We start from the raw sequence: 18841 nt of genomic DNA, 5'->3' as shown, positions 1-18841 counted from the left end.
GGACGCTGGGCCTGGGTGCAGCCTCACCCTGACTCTGTGCCCTGTGGACGCTGGGCCGGGGTGCAGCCTCACCCTGACTCTGTGCCCTGTGGACGCTGGGCCTGGGTGCAGCCTCACCCTGACTCTGTGCCCTGTGGACGCTGGGCCTGGGTACAGCCTCACCCTGACTGTGTGCCCTGCGGACGCTGGGCCTAGGTGCAGCCTCACCCTGACTGTGTGCCCTGCGGACGCTGGGGCTGGGGTGCAGCCTCACGCTGACTGTATGCCCTGCGGACGCTGGGCCTGGGGTGCAGCCTCACGCTGACTGTGTGCCCTGTGGACGATGGGCCTGGGTGCAGTCTCACGCTAACTGTGTGCCCTTCGGACGCTGGGCCTGGGGTGCAGCCTCACGCTGACTGTGTGCCCTGCGGACGCTGGGGCTGGGTGCAGCCTCACCCTGACTGTGTGCCCTGTGGACGCTGGGCCTGGGGTGCAGCCTCACCCTGACTGTGTGCCCTGCAGACACTGGGCCTGGGTACAGCCTCACCCTGACTCTGTGCCCTGTGGATGCTGGGCCTGGGGTGCAGCCTCACGCTGACTGTGTGTCCTGCGGACGCTGGGCCTAGGTGCAGCCTCACCCTGACTGTGTGCCCTGTGGACGCTGGGCCGGGGTGCAGCCTCACCCTGACTCTGTGCCCTTCGGACGCTGGGCCTGGGTGCAGCTTCACCCTGACTGTGTGCCCTGTGGACGCTGGGCCTGGGTGCAGCCTCACCTTTTCTGTGTCCCCAAGGATGCTGGGGCTGGGTGCAGCCTCACCCTGACTCTGTGCCCTGTGGACGCTGGGGCTGGGTGCAGCCTCACCCTGACTGTGTGCCCTGCGGACACTGGGCCTGGGTGCAGCCTCACCCTGACTGTGTGCCCTGTGGACGCTGGGCCTGGGTGCAGCCTCATCCCATTGTGGCCCTCAGTTTTCAGCCTCTCTTTCCTGCTCCAAAAGCACTTTTCCTAGAGTCCCCAAAACCAGAAACTCTGGTTCCTTTTTCTAACCTGATCTAAAACTACTGAAGATACAGGGACCCTATTCACCACCTCACTTACAAGACAGTCCCAAACAGACCCCTTCCTCTACACAAAGATGCCAGTCACTGCGCAGAGCCTGATCCACAGCCTGCGATTCAGACTACGCAGATACAGCAGGAGGTCTCCTCAAGGGCACAGCTGTAACTTTTCGCTCCATTGTCCTCACAGAGTTACCATTCCTCGTTGTCAGCATCTTCCGCCCCAGGAGACAGTGTCTCAAAGCTGTATTGACCACACTCCTGTCTTGAGTTCTTTTAACAGTAATTTCAAAGGCTCTGGGGATGGCATGGTAGTACAGCAAGGGAAGCCACTGCCTGCACTGCCAGCATCCCCTATCCAAGTGCCGATTCGAATCCCAGCTGCTCTGCTTCCTTTCAAGTTCACAGCTAATGCTCCTGGGAAAGGAGCAGAAAATGGCCCACGTGCTTGAGTTCCTGTCACCCTTGCAGAAGACCAGCATGCAGTCCCTGGATCCTGCATCAGCCTCACTCAGCCCCAGCCACTGTAATTATTTGGGGGGTGAACCAGCAGATGGAAGATCTCTCTCTCCCGCCTTTCTTCTTTCTGTCACTATGCCTTTCAAACAAATACAATTAAACACACACACACACACACACACACACACACACACAGAGTAAGACCCCAGCCTCACTGGGCCGCAGGATGCGTTTCCCACCCCCAGAGCAGGAAAGCTTCGGCAGTTTTCTATACGTAGCGTTGACGTTGTTTGTTCCCACTTAGGGGGAGTGAAAAACAAGGATATAATTTATCTGCCTAAACTGTTCTCAAAATCAAAATAGCTCCTCGGATGGAGCCCACAGGCCTGTATCCCAAAGCTGGGGCTGGTGCCTGCTGAGGCTGCGTCCTCCTCAGCCCCTCCCCCAACTCTGCCTGAGCAGCTGCAGGGCCTGGCCACACCCGAACCTCCATCCCAGTCTCCAACCCTGTTTTGTTGCCTCACAGTTCTCTGGTTTCTCTCTCCCCACCCCCAGGGGAACTACTCAGCCCTCCGAGGAGCTTCACTTCCTGTGCCTACCTCTCCCACACCTGCCACACCCTGACCACTTCCCACAGTGTGGCCGAGCACAACCCCACCTGGGCATGCTGGGCACGGACTCCAGCACCAGTAGGAGCTGACGTGCTATGTGGCAAGCCTATCAGTTTTAAGGCCTGTTAGATGTGGGTGGTTGTTTTAGCCCATTTTCTCTTCTCAAATTTTATCCACAAACGTTCTCAAGTTCTCTTACCTCAGACGACTGTGCCTTGTTGCTCACCTTACCTATGCCTCTTAAGGAAAACTGGAAGGAAGATGGTTTATAAAACCCAGCTTTCCAAGGCTGAGCATTGGCCCTAACAGGTCAGACACAGCTTGGGACTCCTGCATTCCCTATCAGAGTGCCTGGGTTTGAGTTCTGGCTCTGTTCCTGGTTCCACTTCCTTCTAAAGCAGACCCTGAGGGGCAGCAGATGATAGTACAAAGGAGTTGGGTCCTGCCACCATCATGGGTGGCCCAGATTGAATTCCTGGCTCAAGGCTTCAGCCCAGCTCAGCCTGGCTCTTGCAGGCATTTGGGGAGTGAACTCTCCTTGTCTGTCTGTCCCTCTGTCTCTGTCTCTCAACAAAGTTAACCGGTTACAGTTTTTAAAAAGCTTTCCAGGGTCCGGTGCTGTGGCAGAGCAGGGAAAGCTGCCACCTGCAGCCGGCATTCCATATGGGTGCTGGTTCACGTCCTGGCTGCTCCACTTCTGACCCAACTTCCTGTTAATGGCCTAGCAAAGGCAGCAGAGGATGTCCAGAAGCTTGGGCCCCTGTTACCCACATGGAAGACCTGGAGGAAGCTCCTGGCTCCCAGCTCCTGGCTTCAGCCTGACCAGCACTGGCTACCACAGATGCCTGGGGAGTGAGCCAGCAGATGAAGATCTCTATCTCTCCCCCCCTCTTCGTGATTTTGTCCTTCAAATCAATAAATAAATCTTTAAAAAATAAAGCTTTCCAAATATTTTCTTCTCTCAAAACCCTCGGCCCGTATCCTGGCGGCAGCTGGCACCGTCCACCTCCTCTCAGGAGCAGGAGCTCGGGCACAGCCAGTGGGCAGGAAGTGCCACATCTGTGCCCAGATCCTGGCCCCTGAGCACCAGCTCCCTGCGACAGCAGAGAACTTCAACTGCCCTGCAAAACAGAGCCTGCCAATCTCCTCCCTCAACCAAACTGAGCAACGCGAAGACGCAGAGAAGCCCCGCTCGGAATCCCTTAGTGGTGCTGAGAAAAGCAGCAGGACGTTACCAGAGCGACTTCTCCACAATTTTGGTCCTGAACACCTCTTCCTGGTCCAGGTTCACGGTGCAGTAGCAATCCCTCATCTTGTTTGGCCCAGGGTAGGAGGGGAGGTTTTTGGCTTCACCTGAAAAGCAATGACAAGTGTCATTGGCTCAGCACGGGCGTGTGTTCCCTGGCCACCCACAGGCATACATCCAGACCCACTTCACTGCAGTGCACCTGCCGTTCCCTGTTGGGTCTCAGTTTTCTTACTACCCCAAGTCAAAATCCTAGTGAGAATGCCGAGGGGTGGGCACCCAGCCTCTAAAGCAAACCAGGAAGTTGGAGCCCCCTGCCTCAGGACGAGGGGTTGTTTGTTCTGCTTTATCCATGCTACCCCCTAACATGTAACAGAATTTGCACCCTCACCATGCTCAGCGCACAGCTGGAGGGCACTGAGCACACCCACACTCCGTGCAGCCATCACAACCCTCTGTCTCAGCGTCTTCTCACCTTCCCTGACTGCAGCCCACCCCCATATGACACACATCCCCGCCCCGCCCTCAGCCTCTGCACCACACCTGTCCTCTTTCTCTGTGGAAGTGCTCCCCGAGGCCCTCACAGGGTGGACTCTGTGGGTGTGCTCCCTGAAGGCCCTCATAGGGCAGACTCTGTGGGTGTGCTCCCTGGAGACCCTCATGGGGTGGACTCTGTGGAAGTGCTCCCTGGAGGCCTGCACGGGGTAGACTCAGTGGGTGTGCTTCCCGAGGCACTCACAGGGTGGACTCTGTGGGTGTGCTCCCCCGAGGCCCTCATAGGGTGGACTCTGTGTGGACTCTGTGGAAGTGCTCCCCCGAGACCCTCACAGGGTGGATTCTGTGAGTGTGCTTCCCGAGGCCCTCACAGGGTGGACTCTGTGGAAGTACTCCCCAAGGCCCTCACAGGGTGGACTCTGTGGGTGTGCTCCCCAAGGCCCTCACAGGGTGGACTCTATGGGTGTGCTCCCCAAAGCCCTCACAGGGTGGACTCTGTGGGTGTGCTCCCCAAGGCCCTCACAGGGTGGACCCTGTGGGTGTGCTCCCCAAGGCCCTCACAGGGTGGACTCTGTGGGTGTGCTCCCCAAGGCCCTCACAGGGTGGACTCTGTGGAAGTGCTCCCCGAGGCCCTCACAGGGTGGACTCTGTGGGTGTGCTCCCCAAGGCCCTCACAGGATGGACTCTGTGGGTGTGCTCCCCAAGGCCCTCACAGGGTGGACTCTGTGGAAGTGCTCCCCAAGGCCCTCACAGGGTGACTCTGTGGAAGTGCTCCCCAAGGCCCTCACAGGGTGACTCTGTGGAAGTGTTCCCCAAGGCCCTCACAGGGTGGACTCTGTGGAAGTGCTCCCCAAGGCCCTCATAGGGTGGACTCTGTGTGGACTCTGTGGAAGTGCTCCCCCGAGACCCTCACAGGGTGGACTCTGTGGAAGTGCTCCCCAAGGCCCTCACAGGGTGGACTCTGTGGAAGTGCTCCCCAAGGCCCTCACAGGGTGGACTCTGTGGAAGTGCTCCCCAAGGCCCTCACAGGGTGGACTCTGTGGAAGTGCTCCCTGAGGCCCTAACAGGGTGGACTCTGTGGGTGTGCTCCCCCGAGGCCCTCATGGGGCAGACTCTGTGGAAGTACTCCCCAAGGCCCTCACAGGGTGGACTCTGTGGGTGTGCTCCCCGAGGCACTCACAGGGTGGACTCTGTGGAAGTGCTCCCTGAGGCCCTCACAGGGTGGACTCTATGGGTGTGCTCCCCAAGGCCCTCACAGGTTGGACTCTGTGGAAGTGCTCCCCTGAGGCCCTCACAGGGTGGACTCTGTGGGTGTGCTCCCCAAGGCCCTCACAGGGTGGACTCTGTGGAAGTGCTCCCTGAGGCCCTCACAGGGTGGACTCTGTGGGTGTGCTCCCCAAGGCCCTCACAGGGTGGACTCTGTGGAAGTGCTCCCTGAGGCCCTCACAGGGTGGACTCTGTGGGTGTGCTCCCCAAGGCCCTCACAGGGTGGACTCTGTGGAAGTGCTCCCTGAGGCCCTCACAGGGTGGACTCTGTGGAAGTGCTCCCTGAGGCCATCACAGGATGGACTCTGTGGAAGTGCTCCCCTGAGGCCCTCATGGGATGGACTCTGTGGAAGTGCTCTCTGAGGCCCTCACGGGGAGGACTCTGTGGAAGGGCTCCTCAAGGCCCTCACAGGGGCAGACCCTAAAGGTATGTCCCTCTGTGATTTCTCAGCACAAGTCCTCGAGGTCTGTCCGTGCGGGGGTAGGTGCCGAGCTCTCTTTCCTCCCAGGCTGAGTACTATTCCAGTGAGCACAGATGGACCACACTTTGTTCATCCACTCACACGTGTGTGTGTAAGAGCAGTGGCCTTGAGCCCAGAGAACTCCACCAGGCATAACTCACTCTGCCCTCAACACACTCTCTTCTCTCAGTTCAGATTCTGAAGCTGTCTGGTCCTGAACTGGCTGCCACAGGCATCAGACCCGTGTCAGGAACAGCTGCCGAATGCCAGGCTCAACCCCGAGCCAATGGTAAAGCAAGGGCACACAGTCCTTTGTACCACGCAGGGCCAAGGTCCCTATTCCCTCTGATACTGGAGATAAAACAGCCAGACCATGAGTTTCTCAGAGCTGTCTTCAGGTCTTAGAACCGGGCGCAAGCATCTGGCCTGGCTGTTAAGATGTCCTTGTCCCACCCCGGAGTGCCTAGGCGCAGTTCCCGACTCCAGCTTCCTGCAAACGCAGACCCTGTAAAAGCCCAAGTGGGGGCCTCATTAATCCGGTCTGTGCCCTTCCCACAGGAGACCTGGACTGAGGGTCCAGCCCAGTGGCCGTGGGCATCTGGGGAGGGAAGCAGTAACGAGAGCCCCACATCTGTCTACTGCTGTCTTCTGCGTCTAAGTAAACATGTGTTTTCATTTTTAAACAAAGAAGTCGGTGCTGACCACTCAGCATCAAAACGAGTCACTTTTTTTCCACACAACCCCAAATAAACATTCACTCTGACTCATTTGAGGAAATCAGCTAATTTGAAAAGATGACGACATGCAAACGAGCATGGCAGAAACCCCAAAGGGCAGAGACAGACTTGTGTTGTTCATAGCTTTTTTTCAACTTTTCATTAATGCGACTAAGTTGAGACCCTGAGGGAGAAAGTGGCGCAGTCTTCCTTTCGGCACTGGAAGAACGTTTCCAGTGTCCATTGTATTTCTGACGCATCCAGGTGCTCGCTGGGATCCCCACAGCACACGTGTCACCCGCTGGGTCCCATCCAGGGTCGCCCCCGCATGTGGCCGTCCTTCTAGCCCACCGGGGGAAACGCCCCAGCGCTGGCTCCGATGGAAAAGGTCCCGGGGAAGCCCCTGGGGGGCTCATCAAGCAGTCACCCCGAAGCCGCAGCGGAGAAGAAAAGACCACGTGAGTAGTTCCTCCAGGGTCCTGCCACCCTCACAAGCCTCACGTGAGAGGCGGCCACCCAGGGTCTTCACGGCTTGGCTCCACAACCCTCATGGCCCAAGACCCCAGGGCTGGCTGGGGAGCGGGGTTCCCATCCCCGTGCCCCTGCTGCCTCCTGGAGGATGCACTTCGTTCTTTGCAGCGCATGCACTGGGGTAGGGCAGTGACCCCAACCTTAGACCCTGCCAGCGCCGAGTCACCTGCTGTGTGAGAACCGGTGGAGTTGCCATTCCTTTTTTTTTTTTTTTTAAGATTTATTTATTTATTTGAAAGTCAGAGTTACACAGAGAGGGGAGAGGCAGAGAGAGAGAGAGAAGTCTTCCATCAGATGGTTCACTCCCCAATTGGCTGCAACGGCCGGAGCTGGGCTGATCTGAAGCCAGGAGCCCGGAGCTTCTTCTGGGGCTCTCATGAGAATGTGGGGGCCCAAGCACTTGGGTCATCCTCTACTGCTTTCCCAGGCCATGGCAGAGAGGTGGATCGGAAGTGGAGCAGCCAGGTCTCAAACCGGTGCCCATATGGGATGCCGGCACTGCAGGCCAGGGGTGTTAACCCACTGTGCCACAGCGCTGGTCCTGCAGCTGCCATTCCATGTGAAGCAGGCACTCCCACCTGACTCCAGCTTCCTCCCCTGATGTGACAGCAAACGTGGAGCTGAAGCTGAGCTCGCAAAGTTTCGCTACTACTGAAACAACAGGCAGAACCGTAAAATAGCACAAATGGACCCAACAGCAGCACCTGGCAAGAGACAGCCAGGGTCCTGAGCGAGGGCCGCCGCTGGCACCAGCCCACACACCACACACAGCCGCAACCCAGGCAGTCAGCGGCAAGAGCGCGCAGCCAGCATGTGGGATGTCTCAGCTGTCCCAGGCAGAGGCAGGGCCTAGGGATGGAGGAGGCCTGGGAGGGAAGGGTTCGCCCGGCGGAGCTGGAGTTCGGGCCACGCTGGCTCTGGATCGGCTCCTGTGACGTAACTGCTTCCCAGCTCCTCCATGGGCCCGCCTCCCCACAGTGACACACAAACAGGTCAGGAGCCCGACTCCTGCTGCTTTCCCCTCCAGCAGGCCTCTGAGTCTGCTGACTTCAAACATTTAAAAGGCTCTAAAAATTCTGTTAGCCAATATGACACGTTGCAATTATCATTCCCATGTTCCCCCAAAAGAACGGTTCTGTGATTAAAATATCTGCTCCTCTCTAGATCTCACACCACACTGTGGGAGCCCTTGACACGGAGCAGAGCTAGGTGCCCCAGCGAGGCAGGCCTGGGCTTCTCGGGCACACCCAGCACCACACAGCCATCTGCACGCGCAGCAGGCAGCTCGGCACTGTGAAAACACAAGTGTGGGATGAGCTGTCAAGTGGAGATCGAAACTTGGAAACCTGGCAAACACGGTACAAGGAAGGAAATCACATCTGCCCAGGCCCAACATGAAGGATTCAGCGTTCCGTGAGCTGCATGTCCCAGTAGCTAAGATGAAAATGGAAATGCAGAGGGGAGCGCAGAGCAACCTCACTGCTGGGCACTGCCCCGAGCCTCGGCCTCACAGAGAGCAGGACAGAGTTACCGAGCCTGTGAGCACGCTGCCCAGGACCCTAGGACGGGAGCTGCTTCATGCCACCAAGCTGCAGCCCACACACGCAGCAGTACAGGTGAACACTGGAGCGGGGAAGCCAGAGCAGGCGCAGTGAACCCAGAGCAGGTGAGTACAGGTGAACCAGGAGCAGGTGAGTACAGGTGAACCAGGAGCAGGTGAGTACAGGTACAGGTGAGGCCAGAAGCAGGCGAGTACAGAAGCAGGTGAACCAGGAGCAGGTGAGTACAGGTAGAGGTGAGGTCAGGAGCAGGTGAGTACAGGTAGAGGTGAGGCCAGGAGCAGGTGAGTACAGGTAGAGGTGAGGTCAGGAGCAGGCGAGTACAGGTAGAGGTGAGGCCAGGAGCAGGCGAGTACAGGAGCAGGTGAACCAGGAGCAGGTGAGTACAGGTAGAGGTGAGGCCAGGAGCAGGCGAGTACAGGTAGAGGTGAGGCCAGGAGCAGGCGAGTACAGGAGCAGGTGAGTACAGGTAGAGGTGAGGCCAGGAGCAGGCGAGTACAGGAGCAGGTGAACCAGGAGCAGGTGAGTACAGGTAGAGGTGAGGTCAGGAGCAGGTGAGTACAGGTAGAGGTGAGGCCAGGAGCAGGCGAGTACAGGAGCAGGTGAGTACAGGTAGAGGTGAGGTCAGGAGCAGGCGAGTACAGGTAGAGGTGAGGCCAGGAGCAGGCGAGTACAGGAGCAGGTGAACCAGGAGCAGGCGAGTACAGGAGCAGGTGAACCAGGAGCAGGCGAGTACAGGTAGAGGTGAGGCCAGGAGCAGGTGAGCACAGGAGCAGGTGAACCAGGTACATGCAGGTGACCAGGTGCAGGCGAGTACAGGTGCCAGTGAACTAGGAGCCGGTGAGGCCAGGAGCAGGTAAGGACAGGTAGAGGTGAGGCCAGGCAGAAAGAGCTGGAGCATCAGAGTGAAGAGCAGTGAGCACCGTTGGGCCTTTCCCTACAGAGGCCATGACAACATGTCTTCAAGAGGTCGCAAAAAAAATCAATATTCTAGTTCTCCTAAGGAAGTCATCCATAAAACCGAGCTTGTGAAAGATCAGTGTTTATGACAGCAAAATAAAAAAGGAGACAATCAGATGTTCTATGCAGGAGATCCTGCCCCACCCTGCACCTGAGTTGGGGGCAGCAGCTACAGGACAGAGCCCAACCACACGCAGGAGCTGACACTGTCACAGCCGACCCAGAGCTCAGGGTCATGGTGCAGGAGAGAAGAGCAGGCGCTTGCACCCTGCAGGGGAGGGGGACCCAAAGCAGCTGGACGAGGAACTCTGGGCAAGACACAGAAACGCATGGAACAAACTTCTACGGAGAACGTACACAGGATTTTGTGTGTGTTCAGTATTTAGTAAGTACATGTGCACACACAATACATGTGTGTTTAGCATGTACTAAGTACATGTACACACAATGTTTTGCATGTGTTTTTATCATTAGTAAAGACATATGCACACACAATGTGTGTTTAGATTTAGTAAGTACACATTCACACAATATTTGTGTGTGTTTAGCATTTAGTAAGTATACATTCCAACACAATGCGTGTGTGTTCAGCATGTAGTAAGTACATGTACACACACAATGTTTGTGTGTGCTGTGTTTAGCATGTAGTAAGCACACAAGCACACACAACATATCCAGCAAGTTACAAGGATGGAGATAACCAACTGGACATAAGACACCACATGACACTGAGGTCCTCTCATGGGGGGTAACTTGTTTTTCATTCTTGAAAACTCAAAAGTAGCTTTTATGAAAATTTCTACAAAGCATGCACTATGTTTATTGTCATAGAAATGCTTACAAATTTGATAGCACTTGAAATTAATTTATCTTAAATAAACTGGACTGGATCAAATTTCTCTTTTGCCAACTATTCCTTCCTTTTATATCAAAAAGTGAGTCAATTTTTTATTGACGGTAATTGAAGCAATTCTGTAAAACGCTGTAAACTGTAAAATGAGACACGATTTGGAGATTTGTGAGTAAACGCCCATTCTACCAAACAGGCTCACAAAGCCACTCAGACCCTGCCCGGGAGTGGGGGCGCGGGGCGGGGCCGGGTCCAGTGACTCGGGAACTCCGGGTGCAGCGGCCAGGGCTGCTCCGTCTCCAGGGATTTCACTGCCCTCCCCCCGCTGCAGAAAGCTCTGTAGTCCCAGTCGACGCTGTTCTATTTTTAAAACGTTTTAACCACGAAAGCAGCACCCCCTGGACACAGCCAGCTGGCTGCTCAGCTGCACGGAAGAGCGGGCCGGGCTCCCTGCCCCGCGCCCCGGTCTGAGGCCGCAGCGGGAACGCGGGCCGAGCAGGCCCCGCACGCCCTGGCTGAGGCTGGCGCTGACTGGGCATGCCTGTCCAAGTCCCCACGCGGCGAGCTGCGAGTTCATCGCGCGCCTTTTTAGGAAAACAGGCTCCCCGGGCCAGCGGCCAGCACGGGCGCGTCCGCCCAGCCGCCGCTGACAGCAGTCCCACCGCACGGGCTGTGAGCGGGCGCAGCGCGGCCGCGGGACCCTCGGCCGCACCCGAGTGCAGCCGGTACCTGCCGCGCCCGCACTGCCCCCACGGGTCCCGGGCTCGGGGCACTCGACCTCCCAGGCCTGCACCCTGGGCTCGCACTCGGCTTCAGCCCCCACACTGCTTCCAGGGTTGACCCTGGGAATCCGAGCCCTCGGCTGTCTCATTATTCAACCAAGAGCCATTCCTGACTTTCCGTGAATTAAGCAGATTCCAAAGAAAACTCCCACCTTAGCTCTGCTGGACCTAAGAAATGGGGTAGTCAGAGCTCCCCAGTCCCCACCCTGCAGAAGCTGACAAAAGGGACCCCCATTCCACCACAGCTTTGGGCAGAGGCCAGGGCCAGGGACCAGGCAGGAAGGCCCCAGGACCAGGGTCTGGTGGTTAGGGCAATGGTGGGGACTGGGAACCTGAAGGCACCAGGACAGAGAGGATGTGGGCTGACAGTGGACGATGTCCACAGAGGACACCTAAGCACAGGAAGAGGGGGACAGCAAAGCTGGGCACCCTGCCCGCTTCCTGGCACCAGTGTCCCTGCCTCAGCCCAGCACTGGGTCTCCCAGTTCACGGCCCACTTCTGAGCAGTGGGCTTCTCTGGGCCTGCACCCGCCGACCCTCGCTCAGCCACCGGGCAATGCACACAAAGGCTATCATCACAGCTGCTGCTCAAGGCAAAGCCCTAAAACTGCAATGCACAACACAGCTTGTTGATGCCACAGACCCGCTGTAACCATGCCCTGCTGACACGCGAGAAAGACTTCCCGCCCTGTGCAGAATTAGGCCTGCCGAGCCCCCAGGAACAGGGTTTCCCATGACATTTAAGATTTATTTATCTGAAAGGCAGAGTGATAAAAAGGGAGGGGGAGAGGGAGGGAGGAGAGAGGGAGAAAAAAGGGGTGGGGGAGAGGTCTTCCATCTACTGGTTCACTCTACAAATGGCCACAAAGGCCGGGTCTGGACCACGCTGAAGCCAGGATGCAGGAACTCTATCCAGATCCCACGTGGGTGCAGAGGCCCACGCACTTGGGCCATCCTCTGCTGCTTTCCCAGGCGCAATGCAAGGAGCTAGATTGGAAGTGGAGCAGCAAGGACTCCTGGCACTCCAGGACAGAATGCCGTTGTCACAGGCAGTGGTTTACCATGCTGGACCACGCCAGGCCCGCCATGGCACTTGTAACTCTTTTTCCCTCCATATTGGCCTCTAACTGCAACCTGTTGATAAACCTCAAATGCAATGCAGATCATGTACAACCTCCATCTAAGGTCAGTAGTTAGGATCCACCCCCCTCGCCACTTGCAACTTAAACAACCATGCTTCCACTGCAGGGCTGGGAGCCTTTTTTCTGCCAAGGATACCTGCATATTGATGACATTAGTTGTGGGCTGTATAGAATTATCAACCTAAAAATGCACCTGCTGTAGATTTATTGAGTTTCCAGTCCCACATGTGGTTGCTTTGGCAGAGCCAAACCAAGACTCCATGGGCCTCATGTGGCCCCTGGACCAGACATCCCACCCTGTTACAGGGGACAGTGAAACCCCAGGGCTTGGTTGGGGGAAGGCACAAGAACAGTCTTTCAAAGCAGAACACGGCTGACCCAAAGTATCTCCAGTCCATGCTACTGGCAGAGGGACAGCCCTCACTCTAGTTCCAAAGAACTTTTTCAGTGGAGGAGACAAAAGTCACCAGGCGTGGCCTCGTGTGGCCTGTATGGGACGCTGCACACACTCTGCAAACACCCCAGCACCTGGACGGCAGGTCAGGCTGCCTTCTAAGCACTGCAGCCTGGGGACAGAGCATGGGGCCCTCAGGTGACAACCTGCAACACTGTAAGAGACCCACAAGCTTCAGGCCAGGGTTCTCACCGCGGCAGCCTCCGCAGTCCCTGTAGGACCTGTGGAAACACAGCCACTCTCACCCTCCGTGTCTGGTTCTGTGGGTGGGGTGGGGCCCGACCTCTGTACCTTGAGCCCCCAAGGTGATGCTGAAGGCAGTCTGAAGGCCATGGGGTGGGGACTGCAACCTACCCTCAGGTCTCTAAGGGCAGAGAGGATGCGGCTGCCGCCCAGCAGGAAAGTGACCCTGACCCTGAACTCTGAACTCTGACCCTAACCCTAACCCTTTCACAGGCCAGCAGGAGGGGATGAGGAGGGAGCAAAGAGAGGGAGCCAGGAGCACACAGCAGGTGGCGAGGGCGGAAGGTGCACAGAGCACAGAGGGAGGGCCAGACCACTCTGGCAGAGGCTGACCCGCACTCCAGGACGGGAGTTGTAGGATGCGGGACCCTAGTAAGGCTTAGTGCACCCTAATCCACCACCAATTCCTGAACCCAGAGGCTTCCTTCTGTGATCATCAGCTTCACCGTGTCCCTCTCCGTCCCAGGACACAGCCCTGTGCGTAGGCCCTGCCTCTAAGGACATCCAGGAGACTGGGGGTGGGAGGGCTCCTTCTGGGTGGGCCCCACCTGTGGAGGGCACACAGCTCCAGCTTGAGTGCTGTGACTTCAGACCGGCTGAGGACAAACAAAAGGGAAGTCCCAGGGAATGCAGGACACTACTGGGTTGCCCCTGACAAACGGCGACAGAGAGGCACACAGAGTGAGATTCTGGGTAGCAGTGAAGCCATGCCCGAGTCCCTTGGGTTCAAGTCCCAGCTCCATTTCCAATCCAGCTCCTGCTGACACAGACGCATGTGATGGCTCTAGTAACTGGGTCCCTGCCTGCTACAAGGGAGACCAAAATTGAGCTCTCAGCTTCAGCCTGGCCCAGCCGCAGGCATTTGGAGAGTGGACCAGAGGATGAAAGTTCTATCTCGCTCACTCTCTCTCTTCCAATTAAGTAAATTTTAAAATTAGAAAGAGACTTGCTAATGAATGAGAAAATCATACCGGCAGCATCTGTTGCCTTGATTCCAAGACGGAAACCGCACATCACAGACTGGCTGGCGTGTGCTACAGTCACTAATCTACTCCATGCAGGGTTACTCAGCACTCACGATGTCCCAGGCAGACACTGCCTGGCACTGGGGGACCCCAACGGAGGGAGTCGCCCTGTCCTCAGCCGTGGCACCACGACAGGACATCTTCCACAGATGCATCTGGGGGCTTAAAATGAACTTCCTCCTGTCACGTGTGAACTTCCTGCTCTGCACTTCCTGGGGTTTCCTTTATCACACTCATGTCCAGCGCCGCCTTGGAAGGAGTCTGGCTCATCCTCAGCCTTGCCCGTGTGGGGCTCCTCACAGCACCTCCCGGCCCTTCCCTAGTGCCCACACCTGTTCCGTCTGCTCCTTCAGCTGCAGGCTGCCCTGCGCTGGGCTTTAGTGCGCAGCTGGTTTACCTGCAAAAGCAAACTTTCTCTTCGTTCGTCACCATTCTTGTGACTCCTTCCCTTAACAAAACATGAGCAAGTCATTCGTATGAGCCTGAGAGCCTCCAAATAAATGAATAATAAATAATAAAATCCAAACAAGTCGTTTGTGCAAGCCTGAGGGCCTCCCAGCAGCCCATCGCCACAGCACAGACAAGGAGGGGAACCAGGCTCGGTATCCACCCAGAGGAGCAGGGAGCGGAGCCAGGGACTCCACCCCTACCCTGCCGACGTGGGCAGCCGTGGAGAGACCACAGGACGAGCCACAGAGCCAAGGTCTCTCAATGTATCAACACCAGACCCACTGGCAGCTCCACGGGCTCCCTCCCTTGTGCCCTCAGGGGCACAACCGCCTCCAAGGGGACACCTGCCACTTTCATTCACATCCTGCAGCAAAACCCACCGGCCTCATCCCACTGTGAGCTGAGCTTTCCCGAGCACGGTCAGATAAGTTCCACTGGATGCAAGCTGGGCAAACGAACACAGTGCTGCATGCAGGCTCGCGGCGGGGCTGAGACACCACTCCGCTCTGCCCAGACAGGTGCTCCACGCACAAAGGCCTCTGCCTGCTCTGAAAAATCTCCAGCAGTCCACAGAGCAGCTCACGACTCATCAACGCCCACTGCCTGTCCTAAGAGCAGGGTCGTGTGGAAAGCCACAGCACGATCCAGGAGGAGGAGACAGCTGTCACGCAGCACCCGACGTGCTCAGGGGCGGCTCTTCCCCAGGCTCCTGTCCATGCATGCACTGCCAGGAGCAGGCCAGCACACCCACGTCTGCGCAGCTGCCGTGCACGGGAGCCACATCGTGTGTGATTCCTCTTCTAGCTTAAAGAAGGTGACTGAGCACCCGCTGAACAGAGGGTCTGTGCTCAGAGGCCTGGGGCTTTCCAGGGTCCCCTGGAGGCTGTTGTGACCCTGAGGGAACAGTGGGAGCCCTGGGGCGGGAGGCAGCAGCTAACTCAGCTCACACAGCCGGTGAGGACGAGAGGCTGTCACCTGCAGCTGAGTGCGTCGGGAAAACACCAGAATCTTGAGCAATCTCCTCTACTGAGCACGGGAGTGAGGGGCTGGCCCCCCGAACCCCGAGACCCACACAGACCCAGACCCTCTCGGAGCCTCACTTGGCTCCAACGTGACCCGAGGAGCTGGCGGCAGGGCCACACCCAGGCCAGTCTCATTCCCATGACCCTGGCAGGTCTCGCCCACCCCGACCACCGGGCAGCGTCCCTTCCTCCTGCCACCATGGTCTTGGTCAGATGTGGAGAAAGACACCTGCTCCCAGCCCCAGCCTGCAGTCTCCAGGTGTCTGACCTGTGTCCCCACTCTCTCCTCCCATGGATCCTTCAGGGCCACAGGGGCTCTCGTCCTGAGCACCACCGACACCCTGGGACTGCCCCTCATATGGCAGGGGGCTGTGCCGCCCCCTCCCCTCCACTACTCAATGCCAGCAGCACCCCCACCATGACTAACACAAGATGTGCCTGAGAGGCAAAGCGCCGGGCTCAGAGACCCCGCGGCACTGGACAAGTGCTGGGGCTGGACGGTGCAGCAGAGCTGTGACCTGGGCAGAGGCCTTGGCTGCCGGCTGAGCAGGGACAGGTTTGCCATTACCGAGGACAAAGGACACAGGATGCCACACAGCTCCTCAGTCCTCCTGGTTTTCTGTGTGTCCTGACAGCAAGCCACGGATGACAGACCCCATGGATGTCCCAAAAGCCCCAGACTCAGGACAGCCCTCACCCGGCCCTGGGCAGTGCCTCTCGGATGTGTTCTGAGGGCCCCCCTTCCACTCTTGCCCCTTACCCGCCTGTCCACACTAGAACCCCATGGACTGAACAGGAACCTCCTGAGTGAAGAGAGACACAAATCAAAACGCGGTTTGTGCAGAGCCGGCCCCTCTGCGTGACTGCATCTCGCCTCCCACACCCAATCCCCTGTAAGCCAGGCCTGGCATTTACAAGAGGGAACTGAGCCTCTGAAATACACACACGTGAGGCGTAAATACATGGTGTCCACAGACCCATGGGCCGCCCTTCTGCTGTCCAAGAAAAGGCCACATGCTGAGGCCCCACGGAGCCTCCGGCGTGACAGCAGCCAGTGCCACCAAGAGCAGGCGATTCCAGCAACACACTGACGGCCATCGGAGCCTCCTGGACAGGAGGGAAACTGCCTCAGGACAGACAGACACAGGTTCATTCCATTCTTCCTAACAGTGCCACTTCATTAACCGAAAATTAATTCTGCAAACAATTTCCATCATCTGCAGTGAGTTTCCAGATTTGTAAAAGACACTGCTCAGCGTGGGGCTGAGCGTACATGTGTGTGCATGTGCACACGTGTGAGGTGTGCGTGCCTGTTGATGTATGTGCTTGCATGAGGGCGGTGTGTGTGTGCGCATGGTCCTGTGTGCAGCCTGTTCCTGGCACACAGGGCAGCAGTTGGACGGTGAGGCTTCCTTAGCATAACAGCAGCTCCTTTTCCCGGGGAATGGAAAGCCCCCAGCTGTGCTCCCACGAGCGATCCTGTGACGTGTGTCCTAGTGAGTCTTGAGTTGGTAACTTCCTGGAAAGCACGGCCTACACCTTCCGCATATCCTGGGGCATCCCCGGTCCATGGCTCCTGAGGGCCAGGGAGACACCTATTGGCAGAATCCCAGTAACCACTGCAGGCCCCACTGAATGAACCTGGAAGTACTTTGGGGGGGCCCTTGAAAAATAACCTTTTGCCACTCATCCTTGTGATGGACACAGCAAGCATACAGGCTCTCACCATTGCCTTATGGCAGCTCTTAAAAGGCAGCTACTCTAGGGGCTGGCGCTGTGACGCAGCGGGTTAATACCCTGGCCTGAAGCGCTGGCATCCCATATGGGCACCAGTTCTAGTCCTGGCTGCTCCACTTCCAATCCAGCTCTCTGCTATGGCCTGGGAAAGCAGAAGATGGCCCAAGTGCTTGGGCCCCTGCACCCACATGGGAGACCCAGATGGAGTTCCAGGTTCCTGGCTTCAACCTAGACCAGCCCTGGTCATTGCAGCCATCTGGAGAGTGAATCAATGAACAGAAGATTGATATCTCCCCACCCCCCCACACCCCGTAACTGAGTTTCACATAAATAAATAAATCTTTTTACAAAAAAAGACTCCCCTGAAGAAAACACGGAAACAAAATAAATGTGAAAAACAAACAACTCTGCAGAGACACGGTGGAGAGTGTGTCCTGCTATCATGCGGCCCTGCCTTTCCACTGTCCAAGTACTGAACGCCGCTCTGCACACAGCCGGCAGTGGGGAGGGCGGAAGGTGGCGGAAGGTGGGGCCCGTGGGGGACTCCTGGCACGTTACAGGAGTGATTCCTGGAGGGAGCTCTTGCTGTGTACCCGTGCAATGGGAAGCCACCTGCAGCCGGCAACCACGTTGGCTCAGAGGAACGTGTTGCCCCCAGGGACCTCCTGGCCTCCCTCCAGTGAGGCATCTGCACCAGCCCATGCTTGTACCAGAAACCTCTGGTCTAAAGCAAGCCCCACACAAACTGTCCACGAGGCTGCCCGGGGCACCGAGGGAGGACTCTACTATCAGAACCTCCTAGCCGGCAGGGACCCACACTCACACCTGTTGGCACCCGCAGGGAGAGGCTCTCGACTACTTGCCCATGGTGTCAGTTTGTCCCAGGAATAGGGCCCCTCCCCCTGCGTTCCAGGCACTGTGCCGAGGCTTTCCCAGGCTCCCTGGCAGCAGCTCGGATGTTCCCACCCGAGAGAACAGGTCAGAAGCAAGCGGGGAGAAACTGCAAGAAACAAACCTGAGTTGTGGGCCTAAAAACTAACAGCTTCTTACACAAATCCAAAATATGTATAAATCAAAAAGCAGCTTCGGGACGAGATTTCAAGTCACAGGAAGAGGAAAGGCAGGTGCAGACGGCCTGGCGACAGGGCAGCCACACAGACCCTAGAGCCTCCTGGGGGCCGCGCCCACGTGGCCAGCCCCGTGACTGCCTGCGGTGTGTCTGCAGCTTCACCCATGTCAGACTCTGAAAAGGAGGGGGGCCGTCTGATAACAAGGAACAATTTGTAAACTCCACGCAGCTCAGCACACACCGGCCATGGGGCTCCTAAGGGGAAAGGCAGTGGGAGCCGCTGGGGGCTGCATCCTGACTGGGACAGTCTGCCACGCACACCTCTGCCCTGCAGGCAGTCCCAAGTGTCTGTGTGCAGATACACGCGTGTGCACACACAACCACGCCACGGCCTCCTTGGAAAGTAAAGCTGGGGCCCCTCCCTCCACCTAACCCCGCTTCCCGAAGAAGAGCTTCCCCGCTCTGTGGCCCCTCGAACCCTGGATGCCCTGTGCTGGCAGAGTGTCTGCTGCCCCTGAAACGGGCCCCGGCTTCAGGGCCACCTTCAGTTGTGCACTTCACCGGTGCCACTGGGGCAGAGGTCCAGCGAGACTCGAAGGAGCATGCTTCTGAGGTCTCTCCCTACCTCCAGCCAGGGCCGCTTCCCTCCACTCTGCAGAGTCAGGCTGGGGCTGGGGGCTGGAGCCTGTGCCCACCTCCGCACCTCCCTCAGCTGCCCAGCCCAG

The 18841-nt window shown here is 57.5% G+C and overlaps 1 protein-coding gene across 4 annotated transcripts in view; it reads right to left on the bottom strand.

Annotated features, from left to right (window-relative positions):
* Positions 1–18841, bottom strand: part of RASA3 (RAS p21 protein activator 3) — a 122698-nt gene that overhangs the window by 86367 nt on the left and 17490 nt on the right. For 3 of the 4 annotated variants that reach the window (XR_016212641.1, XM_070048522.2, XM_070048523.2), the window contains exon 2: positions 3344–3461. The exons of the other annotated variant lie outside the window; for it this stretch is intronic. Coding sequence is in view for 1 of the 3 variants with exons in the window: in XM_070048522.2 (XP_069904623.1) it covers positions 3344–3461 (118 nt within the window). In the remaining 2 variants the exon portion in view is untranslated. The remainder of the gene's footprint in view (positions 1–3343; positions 3462–18841) is intronic. 4 annotated transcript variants of the gene reach the window in all.

Source organism: Oryctolagus cuniculus, chromosome 9, assembly GCF_051225735.1.
Source record: "Oryctolagus cuniculus isolate XC-2025 breed Fujian yellow rabbit chromosome 9, ASM5122573v1, whole genome shotgun sequence".
In the NCBI taxonomy this organism is placed as follows: Eukaryota; Metazoa; Chordata; class Mammalia; order Lagomorpha; family Leporidae; genus Oryctolagus; species Oryctolagus cuniculus.
This window is presented reverse-complemented; position numbering and strand designations above follow the sequence as displayed.